Genomic DNA, 20,836 nt, shown 5'->3' with positions numbered 1-20,836 from the left:
AAATGGTCGGTAATCACTCCTACTACAAGCCTCATTGCTTTAAGAAAAGCAGAACGGTCGCGGGTCAACATCTCATTGGATTGGCATGCCTCGCTCAGCTTCAATGAATTACGTAGTGTTTCATATTGAGGCGTTTGATGGGCCTAGTACGGGTATCAGCATGATATGAGATGGCTGCTTTTTGCGCCTGGGCTGAGGAGGGATCATAATCACTACAAAAGGCAGCGAGACAAGTGAGTATATCTGTGTCAGAGCATTATCCTAGGAAAACGCTTCGAAGACTGACTGATACGATGCATTTGGCACAGCTGGGCAGGAGCACAGGCTGCCTGTGGGGTCATCTGAATGCAGCCATCAGTAGGAAGTCATTGAGGTAATGGTAACTTACTGTAGCTTAGATAAGTCTATAGTAACTTATTATAACTTAGTTTTATATAATTATTTAAGAGATTAATAAGATTAATAAATTATTTATAAATTTATATTAAGTTAAATAAAGATTTTATTTATTTTCTTTCTAATTTCCTAAATTTATAGAATCCTTAGACTATTCATCCTAAGTCCATGCTGCCTTAGGTACCGAGTTACCAGGGTTCCTCCTGCCCTTGCTCTTGCATCTCACTCCCACAGCCTCGCAGCCTCGACGCGTCCTACCTAGGTACCTTTCTTACCTTATAGCGCCGTTCTCTGTTCTTCTTTTTTATTCTCAAGACTCCCGATCCCCTTTCCTGTCATAAGTAATCACCACAATGTCTTTCGAAGCGCCACCTGTGCCTGCCCCTCAGAGCGAACAACACCCCAAGCGCACCAACGAGCTCTTTGCTATCTTTTACGACGAAATCGGGAAATGGCCCTGGGAGGTCATCGACTTCGGCCCCCGAAAATGGGGCCAGAATCTCGTCTCGGACTTCACGAGACTTCTGAGCGTTGACCTTCCTAAGACTGACAATGTGTCACTGAAGGAACTTATCGACTACTTGCATGACAACTCTGCAAATCACCCACTGGTGCAGTACCAATACCAGTTGAACAAGATGCTCGTCGCAAAAGCAACCAAGTGGTTGGCAGAGAAGCGTGAGCTCGTTGACGACCCCGATTCCGATGCCGACTCTGACGGCTCTATCCTCAACGAACCTCAAAACGTCACCCGGCACAGAAGGCAGGCCCGGGCTCTTCGAGCAGCTACAAGATCCGCGCGTGAGCTTTTTCTTTTTTCTCCTTTTCTTTTTTTTCAGAAGAATGATTTTAGGCTAACAAGGCTAGCAATTCGGACCGCTCGCAAGCGTCCGATCAACTACAGTGATCGTCACCATTTCCAACTCCATAATACTGACGATTCTGAAAGTGACGACGATGGAGATGGAGGAAACGAGGAAACCCAGGAAGATGTTGAGCTCGAGTCAGCCGAGCCTGCGGCCAAGCGAAGGCTAATGGTCTTCTTCAACTTTTCACCGGAGAACATCCAGGAGCTATCTAAGGTCATGGTAGGAGCCCGCCGCTCCATTATCTTTTGCAACAGATCTAACGAGTCGAAATAGGGACCTAGCGGCGGCAACGGTCACGGCGATGCACCGCGACACTGGATTGCACAGCGAAATGCAGCAGGAGAAAATCGCCCTCTCGATACACCTGTAAGTTTACAATATAAGAGGCACCGACTAGTCTAATTGAACCGTATAGAATGAAGTTCGGCGTGCCTATGCCGACCATCTCAAGCGCGAGATCACCAAAGTGGACGAGGACATTACCCGCATAGAAGCTAATATCAATAACTCGTCCCGGCACCGTTTAGGCTATCTCGAAACCGTCCGCAACAGCGCCGAGGCTCTCGAAAAGGCCACGAAAGAAGCCACCGAGGCTTCACAAGTGGTCCAGCACGCAAGAGCGCTCTGCGAAGCCGACGCTCAGGTCGTCGAGGAATTGCGCCGTATAAGCAGTGATAACCCAAGAATTCTCACCGAAGAAAACTTCCAGCACTTCAAAGACAATACCCCTGCACAGAAAGAGAGGAGAGATGCTGAGAGTACACTACGCGCCAAGGAAAAGCGTCTAAACGATGTCAAGACCAAGCTTCAAATCGCAGAGGCCAATGTGGACCCATTGAACAGCAAGATCGAGGAATTATTTGACGTACTGAACGCGAAGCAGAATGTGCGTCGAAGCCTCGTGGCGATGCATCGGCTTGTGGGAATGGGCGGGGACGAAATGGAAGAGATATTGGGAGAGAATGGTCTTGAGGAGTGGCTGAGGGAGCAACAGGTCTGAGAAGATGTCTTTGTGGTGAATTGTCGTGAGTGTTGGGTTAGATGTACATGAGCTTTTGAAACTTTGAGAGTGGGAGGAATGGGGTAGGGGTAATGGAGGAAAAAAGACTCGGTCCCTCCATCCTAAATGATAGAAACATTTAGGTAGCTTTACATAAAGTTGGCCTAATTTTAATGTCTTTTGTTGAAGTTTGGTATCTTTTGTTAAATTTATATAAGGCTTAGGATTTTCTGTCCTGGAAGGAACCCATCCAATGAACCCGCCCCACGAAGAAATCGGCATACCGGACAAACTATTTCTCCAATAGCGAACAGCTCCACTTCATCGCCATTCACCGACAGCACAATCAACTGTTCATTCACGCTCGCTCCATCACGCACGCATGTTCAACCTAGCAGCGTCGCAATGTTTTCTTCCCCTATCATCCCACTCTCTTCAACTACGCCCTGCCAACTCGTCGCGTCCAAGAAGAGGCGGTAAATCGCACTACAGACCGTCACAAAATTCCGACTTGTACCCTTCAAACGAGTGCGTTTCGCGCCTCCTTTGCTGGAACAACCGGGGTCTGTAGAAGGGATCTCTGGTCTCGCAGCGCGCTGGAGACTCAGAGATTGCCTGTGCAGCGAAGCTCACCCTCTTCCGGTCGCGCGCGTTTTGGCATTGGTGCAGAGCTTACGCAGGCAAGTTCGATCACGTTGTGAAACTGACTGGTTGCAGGAATGTCGACTTCACCATGCCCTGACGTCCATTTCACTACCCGTGCTGTCATCGAGTGGCAGTCCGATAACGAGGTAAGGCTCAGAGTCACCTCACCCCGATTGAATTCCCAATAACACATTTGCAGTCAGATCGCGCGACACGGTTTCTGGCTAAACCCGATCCCAAAGTCAGCTCTATCACGTTGACGACCCGGTTCGATTCGAAAGGTTCTCTCTTCGACATGCACATTCCCTTGAAGCTCAAAGGCATTGACAACACATCCGACATCACACTTCGAGCCTGCGCTTCCTCCGTTATCTCTCTCGATGTCATTAAGAACCCGACCGTCTATAGCGAGGTTGAGCACGAGTTCAAGTCCCCAGCTCTGGGCCTTCGCTTCCAGCTGAACCGCCATCTTGACATCCTCGCCCCCATCCCTGCTCTCGAGCCAATACGTCCAGCAGGTCGAGCACGGTCAGGTGTTGTGCTCGATGCCATTCGCGAGTTTTCTCGGGCAACTGTTTTCACCATCTACATCGAGGCGCGCAATGCATCCCCAAAGCTCCAGTCCGTCAGCGATGCTGTCAGCCAGGGTCTTTTCAAGACGTCCTGCAGCAGCCGCTTTCAACTGGCTAGCATGTATGCCGGTCTTGGAGCAAAGATTGTCCAGCTTGGTATAGATGAAGCGGTTGCACCGCCGTCGTATGAAGAAACCGAACCCCCACCGCCGCCGGCTCCGATCGACCCCAAGCCTGACAGAAAGCGTCCACGACAAGATACTGCGACCGAACGCGCCGAAGAAATCGCTCTGATCTGGGCAGAGCTGCAAATGCTCAAACAAGCGAAAGACGCAGACGGGAAGCGCATTGCGTTCTTGGAGAAGGAGAACCAGGAACTGCGGGAAACCGTAGCCAAGCTCCGAGAACAATATAAAGCTTTTGACAAGTCACAGCAAGATATCCACCACAGCTTCGGAGCCCTCGAGACCACGGTCGAGAAGAATACGCAAGAATTTGAGGAGAGCGTCGGCAATGAACTAGCAGAGCTACGTGAGGATATAAGTCAATTAGATCATCAACTTTCCTTCATTCAAGAGGGACAAGTTAGCGATGAGTCTGTTGCCAGGATAAAAGATGCCGTACTGCTGGATATCACGACCCGACTATCAGGGGATTGAGCCCAGGCATCAGCATCCTGTGTGGCAGGTTGCCTTGAGACCATCTTGAAGATGCCCTCGCGGCGTTGACCCAGAAAGCAACACGCTTCATTCTTGGCCTTGTCCTTGGGCCCGAGAGCTACCGCTAGCCGCTATGGTGTGACTTTCGGCACTCCCGAACAATTGCCTCGTGCGGATAGTTGATGCGTCGGCTCCGTCAGCCATGTCCCAGGGCGACAACGGGAATAGCGACTTCGTGATGAGTCTACGCACAAGCCGCATGACCTTAATGGACGACAAGTCCCTCGAAACAGGCTTGGGCCTCCATTTGGCATCCCGGACCGGGAAACTCTGGCCAATGCTCGTGATCGCAGATGCAGCCTGGGACGGTTGACAACACAATCTGCGTCACGGCATCAAGTTCATTATTAGTTGGCCCTACGCCTGGACTTTTCGAGCCTGAGTCCGCCAGCGGTGGTGGTGAGTCGAGGCAAACTCCATCGCGGCCTTGGATAAGCTAACCTATGAGCAGCAGCAAGAGTCAACTACACCCTGGAGCGACCGAAGTAGTACCTGTCGAGATAAATAAACAAACCGAGGATCAGGCCTTGGATATACAATTCCAAATAGATTATACCAACAATCCATCCTTGAACCGTGCATCACGAACGTTTTGCAGACTGATTATGGCTAGCGGGAACAACGCACTGCGGGCCTCGACGTCTCAAATGCTCGTGAGCTCACGTTCAACCTTGTTATCTGGGCGATTCCAAATGATTTCAATGATGTCATGTATGTCACGGCTCAAGCAGCCAAGATGGTCAAGACGTTCCAATTCGGCGTACAGTCTCTCCTAGTTGCTGCCATTGTGCGATCTCAGTCACTCGGAGGATCACGCATTTTACGTACAAGGCTCGCAGTACCGAAACTGCTACGTCATTCATCTCCAGGTCATGATGCATCTTTAGTCTGGGGCTCCAGATGGGTCCTGATGTAATGGAGCCTCATTTTATGGAGACGCAGGAAATCATCGACGATCCGATGGGGATTTTCTAAACAGGATTTCCTTGCGGGGATAATCTCCGATTGAACAGCGGACATGGAGGAATTAACTCGAGTGTACATGTAGAAGTGGCCAACCCGTGGATGAATAAACTACAACACCAGAGGCATTTAGCTTGAGGAGATGAATGAGGGTGAAGATGATCATGAAAGTTCATTATAATATATAGTTATCAACCAAGGAAATCCGTGACGCCTTGTCCAGTCCCAGCCCCATCCTGCATCTAAGCGCCATGCTTTTAGTATAAGTATAACACAACCAATGCCGGGAATCTCTATATGCTACATGCTGTCTCTAAAAATGAAGTAAATGCTCATTTAGTCGTCGCGGGACTTGCTGTAAGAGCCGGTACCACCAAGACCGTTCAGGTCGACATCAAGACCACCTACGCGGGTAGGTCGGGGTGAGTGCTCAATGCTGCGCGCAGGCATCTTCTCCTCCTGGGAGGCCTGCACGGGCGCATCGGTCTGCTGCTCAAGACCCATAGAGGCGAGGAACTTGATGGCATCAGCCTTCTCCTGCTCCTTGCGGGCAGCACTCCATTGGAGCTCAGTGGACGCGATGTCGAGAACGCGGGGAAGAGCCTCAAGAGCCTTGCGGGAGTCGAGGAATGAGAGACGGGTGCGGCGGGCGATGATGTCGGGGATGGTGCAGGCGGCTTCGGAGCGAATGCCGTGAGAGACCTCAGCCTCGATGAAGGGAAGAGACGAGACGAGACGGGTGTTGAGGGCGGGGGAGATGGAGAGAAGAGTCCAAGCGCGATCACCGTAGTTGTGAGCGAGATGGTCAGCGATGTCAGCGTCGATGTTGTAGACCTCCATCAATTGAGAGGCGAGAGATGTGGAGTATCCGTGGGCGCCGATAAGAGGCACGTTGCGCGTGCAGCAGACGCCGCGGGTGGTGAAGCCGGAAGCGCCGGCGCCGCTGATATCGGGAAGAGCCACCGCCTGGGGCTTGAGGTCGAAGAGCTTGATGGCCTCGTTGACGGTATCCTCGGCCATTTCACGGTAGGTGGTCCACTTACCACCAGCGCAGGTGAGGAGACCAGAGGGAGAGGTGGTGATGAGGTGGCTTCGGACGAGGGACTCGGTGTTCTTGGCGTTGGGGTTCTTGACGAGAGGTCGAATGCCTGTGAAGTGTTAGAAGTGTTCGGGTCAGGTCAATAGAGATGATGCGACTTACCAGACCAAGCAGCGAGGACGTCCTTGCGTGAAAGAACAGACTCAGGTGTTAGAAGCTTGCTGACTTCCTTGAGGATAAAGTCAACATCCTGCTGTTGAGCAACAGGTGCAGCCTCAACTTCGCATGGGTTATCGGTGGTGCCAGCGAGGGTGTAGCCCTGCCAGGGAAGAACAAAGATGACGCGACCGTCTGAGGTAGCAGCGTCGAGAAGACCAAGGCCGTTGGGGCAGATCTCCTTGGGAAGCATGATGTGCACGCCTGAAGCGGGAGCGACAATGTGCTTGCGAGAGGGATCGTCCATTTGGTGGATGGCATCAGTGAAGGGACCGGTTGCGTTGACGACACCCTTGGCGCGGACCTTGAAAGGTTGAGCGGCAGCGGCATCACCGTTCTTGGAGGCGAGGACATCGCGGACTTGAGCGCCCATGATCTTGCCGTTCGCATCCTTCTCGAGACCAGTTACTTCAACGTGGTTGAGAACAGTAGCGCCGTAGTGAGAAGCAGTCAGAGCGAGAGCGACGTTCATTCGAGAGTCATTGTGCTGCCCATCGTAGTACACCAGCGCGCCAACCATGTTCTCCCGTCGCAGGAGAGGGAATGCCTCGAGAGCCTTGTTCTTGCTCATGTAGTACGAGCTCTCAAGACCCTGCGACCCAGCGAGGAGATCGTATGCCTTGGTACCAGCCCAGAAGTAGGGCGCCTCCCACCATTTCTGGAGGGGTAGTAGAATCGGCAATGAGCTGGACAAGTGAGGCGCAATGTTGAGGAATGTCTTGCGCTCACGAAGAGCTTCCATGACAAGCTGCAATTGACCATAGTCGAGGTTCCAAACAGCCTTTTCTAGATATCGCACACCACCGTGGACGAGCTTTGTGCTCTTTGAGCTCGTGCCAGAAGAGAAGTCATCGCGCTCTACAAGGGCGACTTTGAGGCCGCGGGTGATGGCGTCAACAGCGATACCGGTTCCTGTAGCGCCGCCTCCGATGATGAGGAGATCGTATTCTGTGTCTTCGCCGCTGCGACGAAGTTCAGCGAGTTGTGATGCGCGGGTCTTTGTGGCGCTGAATGTAGGGGGCACGATGCGGTTCTTGTCATCGCGCTTGACGGGGACGAGGGGCTTGTCGACGATGTGTGTCTTGCTGCGGGAGGCGTAATATGCTCCGCCGAGGGTGACTGTTGTTGTAGCTGCTGCTGCGAGGAGCAGAGGGCGCTTGAGCGACCGTAATCTTTGCTGCATTTTGTGTGTATGTGTGTGGTATTTGGGGGTGTTGTTTTGCGCCGGGAGCGACTGTTTGCGCGGGAAGCTTTTTTAGGTGTTAAAAAGCTTGGGGGAGGGAGCTTGGAGAAAAAGATGGAGAGTCTGGGTCTGGGGAATAAAGATCATAGAATAAAGAAAGAGAGTAAGGCTTTGGGGTTTATAAGAAGTAAATCGAAGTGCGATGATCGTGGAGAATGGGAATGAGAGTTTCCATAAATTAGCGGAGTTGGAAATGGGTCTGCGAATGCTGATTCTGATATCATGGATTGCTTAGGTTTTAACAAGTTTTCACGAGGGCGTTGTGAGCACATGAGAAGCAAAGTTTGGGGGTTCAGACCCAGAATTAGGCTATGCAATGCATCATCTGTCTCTGCTTGATTCCAAGAACGCCCGAATTACTCAAAGCATCTGACCCGCAAGCGAGATGCACTGGGTGCAAAAACGGTGCAATAGACGTCGCGAGCTGGGTCGCATGGCTCAAAGAGGAATTCCGGGAGGTCCTGAGCCTCAAGCCCATTAATGCACGTCGGGGTGAAGACACCGAAGAGCTGACGTCGACACGAGGATTTTACCCCTGGTCTTATGCAGCTCGGTATGGAATTACCGAAGCTAGAGCCCGAAAGTGACCGAGAATGGATTAGCCGAGCCCTGGATCAACAATGAGCCGTGCCGATGTGCGGAGAGTTACATGTGCTGCCCCCACTGTCGGGGAGGGGAAGCCCGAGGTTCTAGACTTTGGGGTGAGAGTGAAAAGGTTCAAGAGGTCATGAGTTTTCTGGCTAAAAACGATGCGGGAAATAAACTATGCCTATTCATTTGCTTAAACGTCTGCTCTGTATGTGCTGTTCTGTGTACGGCTTGACTGACGAAATTGTTCCACTAATCAGAAGGCGAAAGACAGTCTTGCTGTGATTTGACTGGTGGATGTTGTGTCGTCATGGCTTGAGAGCTAGAAGACATACAACTGACAACATGGCCAGCTTGAGCACTATTGCAAACATCCGTTTGATTGTGTGCAACTTCTGTACTTATGAGTGCTAGAAATTGACGATGCATTTTTGTGTTCATTATGAGGTTCACAGTGCTGTTGTGCCGACGCCGATGGATCGAAACGTTGAGAGTGCTGAAGGTCTAGGGTTGGTGGCTGACCGTTGGCGGCGATAACCATCCAATTGGTGAGTGCATCATTCAAACCACCAGCGACACAACGAGGACGGCCCCCGCGGATGCACAGAGATTTGACTTCTGGTCAGGATACGAAAAGTCTATCCAAAGGTAAGACCCCATCAATGCATACTTTTATGATCGTTAAAAGGGTTTATCCCTCTCTTTACGAGGTGTACGCTTCTTGTACCATCGTCCCGAGATACCTGGCTCAAAATCTTGGGCATTGACACGATACTGATCCCTCACCAACACCACTTCTCCAACAAAGAAAATTGCTTTTGCTATCACAGGATGCTGACGGCTTGCAGATTTACACCACCAGGATTGCATAATGTCATTGTCGTTCACCGATCACGATCATTTGAGAATTTTGAGTCATAGCATGAGCTTATTATCTACGCTATCAACGAACACTCAACACCGCCGCCGCAAACAAGCAACGAGCAAAAAAAGAACACGAACGCCATTCTCGTATGCTAGGCTCGTCACTTCTCGAACAAAGAATTTTCCATTTTAGCGCCGCTGTTTAGGCCATGGCTCTGCATCTCACGACTCGAATTTCAACCATCGTCTACGCCGCTACGGTCTCGCACCCTTCGCCCTCACCACGAAAGCACTCAGATTTTCGAGGATCGAGCGCGACTATACGGGAGAGGAAGCACTGTAAGTGTTGGACCACGTTGAGCGACGAGGGCTCAAGAGACGTGGGAGACCCATGCCTGGCGTGTTGATCGGACTGGGTCCTGTATAGATAAAGACATCATACAGAAGGCCACCGAAAGCACATCCCATGAAGGGTGCCACCATGGGAATCTGGATATCACCGTCAGTTGATATTAAAAAGAAAGGCATTGGAATTGGACTCACCCAGAAGTAGTACCCGCCAGCAGACCAGACCTCACTTCCATATCCGATCATGTATGAAACCAAACGAGGACCGAAATCACGAGCGAGGTTGATGGCATAACCAGTCTCCCAACCGAAGCAAGCACCAATTCCAAAGATCAGGAAGAACAAGCCAAGCGGCATCAAAGGACCAGCACCGATGTTAGCGCTATCAGCCATAGCGAAGATGACAAACTGCAGAATCGTGCTGGCAATGAATTCAGAGAAGAACATGCCAGTGCGTGTCATGAATTCCGCGGGATATGTGCAGAATACACCAGCGGTTGCATTCTCGCCAATCACTGTTCGAATTCCTGGTCCGCCTTCATAAGCATCAAAGGCAGACTTGTAGTTACCGTACACGACGGCGGCAGCACACATGGCTCCGAGGACTTGAGCGACGGCATACACAGGGAACTTTCTCCACGGATGGCCTCTGAATATACAGTTGGCGAGAGTCACGGCTGGGTTCAAGTGACCACCTGATTTACCGCCAACGTATACTCCAAGCATGACACCGAGGCTGATTCATGTCAGTATGAGCTCAATTGGCCGCGGCAATAGCGACTTACCCCCATCCCCACGAGATACTCTGGTAATCACCCTTTGTTCCTCGACTGAGAACAACCTGAGCAACGACGCCGTCACCAAAGAGGAGAAGAATGAAAGTACCAAAGAATTCTGAAAAGGCATCTTGGCAGTACTCCCTCACTCGACTCCAGGCATACTGCTCAGGCGGGGGAGGAATAGTGGGCGGTTCACTCGGAGCCTCACTGTACTTTTCATTCTGGCTCATCTCGACTTTAGTGGGGATGGAAGATTTGTGCACAGAAGATTCAGAGATGGAGTCGTTCATGGTAGGGATAGGCATCCTAGAGTGAGCCTGTGAAGTTTGGTCTTTTGAGACAGAAAGAGGAGAAAGGTTGGCGGATGCAAGAGAGACAGGTTACACTGAGAGGATTGGCGTCATCAAGCATCTCTGGGGATCACGTTACAATTTATGGTCAGCAAACGAACTGAAGCTTGGGTGTCTTTTTTGCCCCTCATCTCATCCCCAAGAGATGGGATCCTCTTTCTTGCTCTCGGCCTCGGTATTTGCAAACACCACCCTTTTCATGCAGAGCATACCGAAGCCTGCGAGGTTATCAGACATCACCAACGAGGTGGGCTTTGCAAGCATGTCGATCCGCCACTGCGTTAGGAAAGAGGAACACGGACACGGGGAGACGCAGCGACTACACCCGATGGATCGAACCATGGTGCGGTGCGGGCGATACGAAAGCTTGGACGGCGGCGGTGCAGAGTACCAGCGAAATGCCGCTCGGCGGCACACACCGAGCGACAAGAAGAAAAGAAACGGGCGTTCAGACGTGGATATCATGACCGAAGAATCTGCTCTGATCAGGTTGCTTACACCGAAGGCCGGGTGGGATGGAGATAGAGGGGGGGGCCACGTTCGAGACTTGTGTTTGCATCTTTGACTCCACAGTCCGAGCCAAACCCCGGATCGTCGTGCGAAAAGAGAAAAGGATTTGCACATCCGCTTGACCGAGGTTGGCTTGGCTGGGAATTAAGGTATGGTCAAGGTGTGTTTATCCCAGACCCGCTAGCATATGCGCCCAGTCGAGCTTCTGGAACAAGACTGCGGGGAAACGTAACATGAACGACCCCTCTCTCTATCAGATGGACATGGATGCATCGGTAGGTGTTGTTGGCTGTGTTTCGTTTGTTAGATCCCCGATGGTGTTTGTCTTGTGACATGGGGTCTGTATTTCGGTATCACCAAGCCGAGGCTTAGTTAGCTTACTTGCAAGCTACATCAGGAAAGTGACGTTGGGCTGTGGTATTACAAGGGGTGTGCGTGAGACGAAATGCCAATGCTGTGAAGGATTTCAATACCCCGCAGACTGATCCCAGGGTGGTGGGAAATGCTTCCCCGAGATGCACTTTACATCTGAAATCTCGGTGTTTGTTGACTTGAGTGAGCCCGAGATGGGAGATACTTAAACACCCCAATATGATACGCTTTTGATCCTGCAGTCCCCAATCAATTTTGCTGCTGTCGCTTCGTTTCTGCTGCTACCTCTTAGTCACTGTTGCATTCGCTCTCCCCGGATCTGACACGTTTCCCCGCAATTTGCACTGCACTCTCACTATGCCTATGCTCAACGGAAAACAAAATCTTACCTTTATTGGTGCCATTGATCAGGGTACGACAAGTTCCCGTTTCCTGATCTTTGACACCAGTGGCGATGTTGTAGCTACTCATCAGCTTGAATTCAAGCAATACTATCCTCATCCTGGGTAAGTTCGTCTACTACATGATACGCGAATGATTGTTGAGTTTTGGTTTAGATGGCATGAGCATGATCCTGAAGAGCTCATCAGCTCGGTTGAGCAGTGCATTGATGGCGCCGTAGAAGCCTTTGAAGGTCAAGGCCACTCTCGTGAGCAGATCAAGGCCGTTGGTATCACAAACCAGCGTGAGACTACTGTTGTCTGGGACAAGACCACCGGCAATGCTCTGCACAACGCCATTGTCTGGACAGACACGCGATCGAAAGATCTTGTCCGTCGTCTGAAGCGTCGTCTTGGCGCAAGCGAGTTGATTTCGCGATGCGGAATTCCTCTCTCCACATATCCCTCCGTCAGCAAACTTCTCTGGCTTCTTGAAAACATTCCCGAAGTCAAAGATGCTTACGAGCGCGGTGTTCTCGCTTTTGGAACGGTAGACACTTGGCTCACGTACAAGCTCAACGGCGCAACGGAGCGAGACGTCTACGTTTCTGACCCGTCAAATGCGTCGAGGACCATGTTTATGAATCTCGAATCTTTGCAGTATGACGAGGATATTCTGGACTGGTTCAGAATCGATGACAAGAAGATTACGCTGCCAAGAATCGTGCGGTCGTCTGATAGCAAGGCATACGGCACACTTGCTAAGACGTCGCTCAAGGGCGTCAAGATCACTGGATGTCTGGGCGACCAGTCTGCAGCTCTTGTTGGACAGAAGGGCTTCGGCCCCGGTCTCGCCAAGAACACATATGGCACAGGCTGCTTTCTTCTCTACAACGTCGGTCCCAAGCCTGTGATCTCAACACACGGACTTCTCACAACGGTGGCCTTTGACTTTGGCGAGGGCAGCACCATGTACGCCCTCGAGGGCAGCATCGCCGTCGCGGGCTCAAGCGTCAAGTTCCTGGTCGACAACTTTGGCTTCATAGAGTCGTCGGCCAAGCTCAGCGCCCTCGCGGAGACGGTGGAAGATAATGGTGGGTGCACCTTTGTAACGGCCTTTAGCGGCCTGTTTGCGCCGTACTGGATTGACGATGCGCGAGGTACAATCTTTGGTATCACGGCGTACACGCAGCGCGGGCACGTTGCGAGAGCGACGCTGGAGGCGACCTGTTTTCAGACAAAGGCCATTCTCGACTCGATGGAGAAGGACAGCGGACATGCGCTGACCGAGCTGGCCGTCGACGGTGGCATGTGCAACTCGGATCTCATCATGCAGGTACGTAAAGGAATTACTCTGGGAACCCTTGTTCTCTGATTTTGCTGACACTTTTCTCAGACCCAGTCTGATCTTATTGGGATCCCTGTCAACAGACCCGGCATGCGTGAGACAACTGCACTAGGTGCAGCTATTGCGGCCGGCTTCGCCGTCGGCATTTGGAAGAGTTTTGATGAGTTGAAGGAGGTGAACACCCAGGGTCGCACCATCTTTAAACCGCAGATCGCCGAGGAAGAAGCGACGAAGCGGTTCAGTCGTTGGACCAAAGCGGTTGAGATGTCCAGAGGTTGGGCCAACGAGTAGTTGATTTGCTTTTTTGTTTGTTAGCTCTGTAGTTACATTAGCTTGATTAGGTCTGATTTTGTACTAGTATGTTTTACATGGATGGTCTGAAATACTGCTGCCTGATGGAACACCACATACATACACCAACCTGTACGGAGAAGGTAAGGTAACCTAATAAGCCCGACGTACAGTAGCGTCCACGACTCGCCACGAGGAAATAGATAAATATGGAACTTGGCTTGTTCTGGAACAACCACTAGACTCTTTCGTAATCGTACCATAAGCGGCTCCGCACTTTTATTGTTATTTCCGGGGGAGGGGGGATCTGTAGGCCATCAGCTGGTGTGGCATCCCTCACAGGCTAGACACGCTACAGGTGCATTTTGCTAGAGAGTCAAGGATCGGGATGTTTGTCGTCAAAGCCCCGAGTGATCCGGCAAAAAAAAGATATTTCCCTCATACTGCAGTCTACATATGCCGGTGTTTGTGGTCCGAAGATGCACATGTCACATGCGTAACGGCAATGCAAGGTTAACCATAGATAGAAGGTCTTTGTTAAAACCACGACATGGGTATCGTTCCTTGTCGACCAACAGCAGCACGTAAGGTACTTGGCTTTTGGCTAGACAGGGATATCGCCTGCAACGTTGGCCACATGCATTTCTACTGGACCGCGACTGTTTTTGCAGTGTTGTAGTTCCATTGCATTGGCACTTGAATTGAATGGTTGCAATGGATTGATTGATGCAGTGATATTCTGCTTGGTGTTCAGTGCTTTTGCTTGGGCCTCTAGCGCTTCTGCTTGGCCATTGACTTCACTAGACCCAGTATTAGTCAACTAAAGCCATGAAATTGCTCCACTCTCTGTCACCTCCAGATTTTCTCTTCCCCTTCCCGCGGCTCGGCCTTACTCCGTCGCATCCAGTCTCATAATACCCAACAGCACGTCTCACCTCCACTAAAACCCGATAACAGGCCGTGCAAGGTTTCTGCTTATTCCATTCCCCAGTAGCTTGTTTCCCCAGACTGCGGAGAGAGAGCAAGATCGACATGCCATCCACGTCAATGAGCGGACCCTCAATCGCTGAGGAAGAGGCAAATTCCACGCTGAGCAATGATGATGGCTCCAGCGGCGACGAGTCGAGAATGACCAGCGCCGGACCTAACAAGAAGCGCAGGAGGGAGAAGCATCAGAAGATATCGTATGTACGTTCTGTAACACTGTGAGAAATTGAGGCTGAATGGCGTGATAGCTGTGAGATGTGCAAGGCGCGTAAGGTGAAATGCGATCGCGCTGAGCCTGCTTGCTCGTGGTGCGCGAGGCATAACAGAGCTTGTGTTTATCTTGAGAGGCAAAAACCAGGCGCTGGCCGTAATGGCTTCAGCATTGAGCTTGAGGCAAAGGTCAACAGGATTGATGCATTGCTTCAAGCCCTGGGAAGGCGAGTGGAGGAGCATATCGTTCAAGACCACTCTTCAGTCGGTTCCCCAGGTGTATCGCCGTCAATAAACAACGGATATGGACCACCGCAAGTGGATGGGAGACCGACGCCGAACACAAGTCTCCCAAGACAGTCTTCGTTCTCGCAGGCGAGATCACCAGGCATCACAAGTCCATGGCAGCCTATAAACAACCAGAACACTACTCAGTCGCCAATGCAGACTCAGCAAGCCGCCGGTGCACCAACACCAGGTCAATCGAGTACTGCGCCAAATCCGTCTGGCGCGAGGCGAGATCCATCGTTTCAGTCGTACACGATTGATCTACCGCCGCACGACATCATCTACAGCCTCGTAGATCTCTACTTCAAGCACTGCAACACATGGTGTCCTATCCTTGAGCGCAAGACCATCTTTGCTACCTTTTTTGGCTCAACTTCTATGGAGGAAGCTGATCGTATATTGCTCTACGCGATTGTGGCTACCACGTTGCGCTTCCTCAAGGATCCGAGGTTATCAACGGAGATGAGCTCATATTATCACAAGATAGCGAAGCATACAGTGCAGCTGTACGCTATGGAGCATACCACCATTCCTGCGATGAGAGCTCTCGTCATTATTACCCTCGACGAGCTGGGAACCTCCAATGGCCCTCGTGGCTGGAATCTACTGTCTCTACTAGCGCAAAACGTGAGGCAGCTTGGTCTGAGCGAGGAAAGCAGCGTCTTTCTATCCGCGGATGCTTCCGAGGTTACGCGTACCGCTTCATCTCACAGAGTCACCGCTGGCAAACCCGAATCTTGGATCGAAGACGAGGGGCGGAGACGATTGTACTGGATGATCTATGTTCTAGATCGATACGCAACAATCGCAACACCAACCTTTGACTTCATCCTCAACGACACAAAGATCAATCGCTTCCTCCCCTGCTCCTATGATCTCTTCTCAAAGAACGTGCCAGTCGAAACACGCTCTCTGAGTCCCTACAACGAAAAACAATCACCAATAATGACATATCTTGTCAACAAACCTGAGAATCTTGGCAGTTTTGCTTACCATTGTGAGATTCTTGTTATTGTGAGCAGAATCCACGAGTTTCTCAAAACACCCGTTGATGTCACTTCATCAAGCGACATGGCTGAATGGCGCAACACATATCGCAACCTGGACAGGACACTGGATGGTTGGCTTCAGAGCTTACCGAGCGAATATAGCAAAATCTCGGCTCTTTGCCATTCTGACCCTGCGAGTCGTGTGGCGAATTGGTTCATGCTTCACAGCGCGTATGTCACGGCTGCTGTGAGACTGCACTCCTCAGCAGCGTATCCAACAGTTCGTTCTCACATTTTCGTTCCTTCGCACTACGCCATGCAGAGATGTTTATCTGCTGTGCAGAGTCTGGGGGATATCACCAAGGATGTTCTTGAAGCTGATGGCCTGAATCTCCTGGGTCCCTCGTTTGCCTTCTCGCTTTGGGTTGCTGCGAGATTACTTCTTGTTCATGCTGCGACGGTTGGATGTCCTGTGGACCCGCAGATTGACTTCTTTATTGATACGTTGCGCGATGTTGGACAACATTGGGAGGTTGCGAATAATTACTCCAAAATTCTGCATCGTGTTGTTCAGAGAGTCCGACAGGGTGACATGAACTTTTCAGCTATGCGAAGGTGAGCCCTAGCCTCTATTAGATACGGTATCTCAACTAACGACCACAGGAGTGCATATGACCTAGTGACCCTTACATCGACAGCACGACACTCTGGCCTGGAGCCAACATCAACACAAGCTACGTCTCTCAGCGAGCTTGATAGCATCGATGTGTTTGAGTTCTTCAACTGTCCTCGACTGTCAGCAAGCTCAAGCAGCCAGTCACAGCTACAGTTACAGCCGATGCGGGAACCAACCAGAAACAACGGAGTGCCCGACCCGGAGGCTGATTGGTTGGCCTTTGGATCCCCGTTCAATCAGGTGTAGAGGGTAGTTCATTTCGTTTCGATCATTTCAGACCATTTGAGTGCCTCGCGGCGCGTACAGCCATATCTTTAAAGCGGTATTTTGCCTTGAATATTACACATATGCTGCTCAGTCAGAATGAAAAGTTCCTGATATTCTGTAAATTGATAGCCGAGCATAATGATCTGCGTCACTGAGTCAAATATGATCCGGACTGGGATCCCCAGCAACATGATCTGCAGCGATGGAACAGTCTGTTATCTTCACCCTCTCCGTGCACTTTTCGCTAGCTTCAGCCATCGTCGATCAACTCGGACTCAATCGGATTGTAACGGGAGGCTAGGTCAACCTCAAAGTCAATCCAGCCCCAAACTCAATCTCAGCCTCCCCGATGCCAAGCACAACTACATTCCAACGCGCGAATCTTGACGAATATTGTTTCAGATCGTAACATGTAATAATTCATCGTATAAAAATCGTTTCCGGCATACAACTCATCCCAATCGTCCGAAACATGAATACATACAAACGCCACAACTGAAAACTCCAAAGTCAAATCATAAACCTAACTATCCCAGATAGCACCATAAGCTGGAACACCACGCGTTTCCAAACCATAAACCACCTTTTTCGTAATCTTCTCATTCGCAATGATGATAACTGCCTCAGCTTTGAAGCCCTTTACCAGATTGTAGCCCATCTTTACCAAGTCAGGTCTCCCGAGCTTTTTAGTATCGTGGATGACCGCGTTGGGAATGCGCTCGCTGATAGTCTGGCAGATTTCGTCCCCAAAGGTTTCTTCAGGGTTCTTGGTAGACCAGATAAGTTGTGTTGGACATGTTGGGTTTTGAATATGTCCGAGAACAGGACCGATGCCGGAGCCTGTTGCGATGAGGACGACGCGGTTGAAGAGCGTTGCGATGCGCATCACGCCGCAGGTTGGGACACCGCGTGTCCATATGTGAGAGGGGCCGTCTTGGATGGTGGACTTTGTCCAGTCGCCGGCATTAGAGACGACAAGGGAGTAGCCCTTGGATCGACCGTTGACGGCTTCGGGAGCCGGGATAGTGGCAAAGGAATGCCACTCCTTAAGAGGTTTGTGAGAGAGACGGGTGAAGGAACCGTTGACGGGGACAGTGTAGTCAAAGTGAAGCCTGATAGCGTGGTCTGACAGTTTTTCAGCTTCAACGGGGACTTTTCGTAGGAAGCACCAGGATGAAGCAACACTGGCCGTCGCTACAGCCAGTAACCAGAAGGCAGGTGACTTGACACAAGACTCTCCAAGTGTAGTACCAGAAGGAGTGTTGTCGTGGGCTGAGAGCACGGTTTGCACCCAGAAGAGAGCGAGCATAGTCCATCCAGCAAAGCGGTGAGTTCTCTCAAAGAGATCGTGATAACGCTTGCGCACTGAAGGCCAAGCCATTCCGATCATGCCAACGAACATGGCAGACAGGATCCAAGAGATGACTTGAGAAGCGATGGATAAGGCACCCCAGTTCGCACAGCTTCCGAACGAACAAGCAATGTCGGCGATATTCGTTGCAAGAAGCCATGCTCCTGCGCTGACAGCTGCACCTGAATGGACTCCGCCGAGATGGTAGATCTTTGCGCATCGGGTCCTGATAGCAAGAGGCCAGGTCTTGGGGACGCTGCAGGTGATAGTGTATAAAACGTTGATAACGAATTCTTGACGAACAAGAACAGCCGTGGTTAGGTTGATGGCTGTGATGATACCCATCCACTCTCTGGTGATACCAGTCAAGAGGAGAGCGATAGCAGCACCGATGTTGAAGAGTCCAACAAGGGAAAACAGCCGACGATAAACAATGAGCAATCTGTGCCGCAACCCCCTCGCATGCTTAGGCATATCCTTCTCAGGGAGGGCCTTCTCAAGATCATACTGATGCTCATCAATAAGTGTTGTATCACTCGCATCAGAGAAAGAACTGAGCTGCGTAGCACTCGACGCATTCGAATCCATACGCGTATGCAAGACAGCAGGCTGGGGTTTCCCAACCTCCACCATCTCTTTCATTCTCAAAGCTCTCTTGTCGATCTTTCCGTTTGCAGTCATAGGAAGACTGTCCAGTTGGTGGTAATGAGTTGGCATGGCGTAGTAGGGCTGAAGGGTCTTGAGATGGGCTTCAACAACGGCGGTAGGGCAGTGGTTGGGGGTGATGAAGGCGTGGATCTCATTGTTGATGAGGAGAGCAGTGGCGGCTTGAACGGAGGGACAGGATTTTATGGAGGCTGTTACACCGTCGAGTTCGACGCGGAAACCTTTGACTTTGACTTGGTCGTCTATCCGGCCAAGAATGTGGAGAGTGCCGTTGGAATTCCATTGACAGAGATCACCAGTGTTGTACATATTTGATCTGAATCTTAGGTCAGTATCTCGTTCAAAGATGTCATGACTTGAAAACTTACCCGTCTTGGGTGAAAGGGTCAGGTCTGAATCTCTCAGTTGTCTTGTCTGGCAAGTCAACATAACCGCGAGCTACGCCAGCACCACCAGCCCAGACATTACCGACTTCTCCAACAGGTACTGGCACAAGAAACTCGTCTAGGATATAAACATTATTTCCTGGTGTTGGTTTACCGATGGAGAGAGGTTGGCCTGTTTGGTGCTGGTGCATGGTGTTGACGATGGTGGTTTCTGTTGGGCCGTAGCAGTTGAAGTATGAGACATGAGACGCCCATAGGTCAGCGAGCCTAGAGAGGTTAGTTGAAATCAGAAAGTAAGTGAAAGTAGGGGACTGACTGTTGAGAGCTAGGCTCTCCTGCTGTGGCAACGGTCTTCATTCTTGGAAAGTCCTGTGGGCTATACTTTGAGAGGATGCTTGGAGTGCAGATAAGGACGTCAATCTATGATAGTCAGTGACTAGCTCAACCCTTGGACATAATAAACTCACTTGCTTGAGGGCCTTTGACCATTCAGAGCCCCGCATGACTAAGGTGCCGCCATTTGATAGACAACCAAGAGTCTCCCACGCGGCTTGAACTTGTATGTCAGTATGGTCCTTCGCCTTTGGATCCTTGGTTTACTTACCCATATCAAAGCTGACGTTCAGCACTTGACCAACACATGTTCCAGGACCAATACCCAGATTGCCTGGTGCTTGACATAACAAGTTTGTCACATTGTTGTGAGTGATGTCGACTCCTTTTGGTGTACCTGTTGTGCCTGATACATGTTAGTCTAATGAGAAGTAGTATAAGATAAGTCAACATACCTGATGTATATATCACATAGCAGCCATCCTCAGGCTTACTGACTGGAGTAAAGTCTGCAATACTTTGTTCACTGTTGTCTTCATCCTCAATAATGACAACATCTGTCACATCCGTGTTCGAGATACGATGTGCCGTAGCCTTTGAAGACAGAGCTATCCTTCCTCCGGTCTGTTGTAACACAAACCGCAAGGTCTCATCTGCCACTACGCCTCCATCAAGAGGAACATACTGCGCTCCACAAGACAAGATGGAAAGTATACCAACCAACATACCAACACCACGCTTGACAACAAGCGGCACTCGATGTCCCGGCATGACGCCCAGACTTCGTAACCGTTGCGCCAACCGGATGCTTCGTTCAGCAAGCTCGCCATAGCTTATTTCAACAGCTGGCTCGGCAGATAGATCTCGTGCCGCAGTTGCCGAAGGCTGTGTGGTGGCATAGTGGAAGAATGCCTCTGTGACAGTTGAGAAGCGAGGTCTACTGCATGTACCTCGTGTAAACGAGATTGGCACGGCAGCTCCCCGTGGGGACGAGACGTCAAGCACAGATGATGCCATGCTAAGCTTAATCTGAGGCGTGTGCAAGATAAGATGAGGATCGTCGTACAATTCCAAATAGACAGAAACTCAAATAGATTGAGTAGGAGTTGGGTCGGGGATGGCGGGAGATTGTGCATCAAAGATTTGAAATTAAGGAGTTGCATAAGAAACATCTCTCCACACACAAAAAGA

The 20,836-nt window shown here is 50.7% G+C and overlaps 8 protein-coding genes across 8 annotated transcripts; 5 read left to right on the top strand and 3 right to left on the bottom strand.

Moving 5' to 3' along the window:
• Positions 1-749: 749 nt before the first annotated feature.
• FPRO_14476 (uncharacterized protein) lies at positions 750-2,265 on the top strand (the record flags this gene model as incomplete). The annotated part of the gene is made up of 4 exons (XM_031219505.1): positions 750-1,197; positions 1,264-1,484; positions 1,539-1,631; positions 1,681-2,265. 4 exons carry the CDS (start codon positions 750-752, stop codon positions 2,263-2,265), a joined length of 1,347 nt encoding a protein of 448 aa, XP_031085257.1.
• A 719-nt stretch (positions 2,266-2,984) lies between these two features.
• Positions 2,985-4,141, top strand: FPRO_14475 (uncharacterized protein; the record flags this gene model as incomplete). The annotated part of the gene is made up of 2 exons (XM_031219504.1): positions 2,985-3,056; positions 3,110-4,141. 2 exons carry the CDS (start codon positions 2,985-2,987, stop codon positions 4,139-4,141), a joined length of 1,104 nt encoding a protein of 367 aa, XP_031085256.1.
• Positions 4,142-4,494: 353 nt separating this feature from the next.
• On the top strand, positions 4,495-4,690 carry FPRO_14474 (uncharacterized protein; the record flags this gene model as incomplete). The annotated part of the gene is made up of 2 exons (XM_031219502.1): positions 4,495-4,600; positions 4,653-4,690. 2 exons carry the CDS (start codon positions 4,495-4,497, stop codon positions 4,688-4,690), a joined length of 144 nt encoding a protein of 47 aa, XP_031085255.1.
• Positions 4,691-5,500: 810 nt separating this feature from the next.
• On the bottom strand, positions 5,501-7,602 carry FPRO_14473 (uncharacterized protein; the record flags this gene model as incomplete). Its single annotated transcript, XM_031219501.1, has 2 exons — positions 5,501-6,312; positions 6,366-7,602. 2 exons carry the CDS (start codon positions 7,600-7,602, stop codon positions 5,501-5,503), a joined length of 2,049 nt encoding a protein of 682 aa, XP_031085254.1.
• Positions 7,603-9,432: 1,830 nt separating this feature from the next.
• FPRO_14472 (related to channel proteins) lies at positions 9,433-10,531 on the bottom strand (the record flags this gene model as incomplete). The annotated part of the gene is made up of 3 exons (XM_031219500.1): positions 9,433-9,603; positions 9,658-10,198; positions 10,248-10,531. 3 exons carry the CDS (start codon positions 10,529-10,531, stop codon positions 9,433-9,435), a joined length of 996 nt encoding a protein of 331 aa, XP_031085253.1.
• A 1,299-nt stretch (positions 10,532-11,830) lies between these two features.
• FPRO_14471 (putative GUT1-glycerol kinase) lies at positions 11,831-13,492 on the top strand (the record flags this gene model as incomplete). Its single annotated transcript, XM_031219499.1, has 3 exons — positions 11,831-11,979; positions 12,031-13,189; positions 13,250-13,492. 3 exons carry the CDS (start codon positions 11,831-11,833, stop codon positions 13,490-13,492), a joined length of 1,551 nt encoding a protein of 516 aa, XP_031085252.1.
• A 1,032-nt stretch (positions 13,493-14,524) lies between these two features.
• FPRO_14470 (uncharacterized protein) lies at positions 14,525-16,888 on the top strand (the record flags this gene model as incomplete). The annotated part of the gene is made up of 3 exons (XM_031219498.1): positions 14,525-14,676; positions 14,728-16,581; positions 16,630-16,888. 3 exons carry the CDS (start codon positions 14,525-14,527, stop codon positions 16,886-16,888), a joined length of 2,265 nt encoding a protein of 754 aa, XP_031085251.1.
• A 544-nt stretch (positions 16,889-17,432) lies between these two features.
• Positions 17,433-20,662, bottom strand: FPRO_14469 (non-ribosomal peptide synthetase; the record flags this gene model as incomplete). The annotated part of the gene is made up of 6 exons (XM_031219497.1): positions 17,433-19,242; positions 19,295-19,579; positions 19,629-19,732; positions 19,780-19,862; positions 19,917-20,051; positions 20,101-20,662. The coding sequence occupies 6 exons, from the start codon at positions 20,660-20,662 to the stop codon at positions 17,433-17,435; spliced, it is 2,979 nt and encodes a 992-aa protein (XP_031085250.1).
• Positions 20,663-20,836: the final 174 nt, after the last annotated feature.

This window comes from Fusarium proliferatum (genome assembly GCF_900067095.1).
Source record: "Fusarium proliferatum ET1 genome assembly, contig: FPRO_scaffold008, whole genome shotgun sequence".
Classification (NCBI taxonomy): domain Eukaryota; kingdom Fungi; phylum Ascomycota; class Sordariomycetes; order Hypocreales; family Nectriaceae; genus Fusarium; species Fusarium proliferatum.
This window is presented reverse-complemented; position numbering and strand designations above follow the sequence as displayed.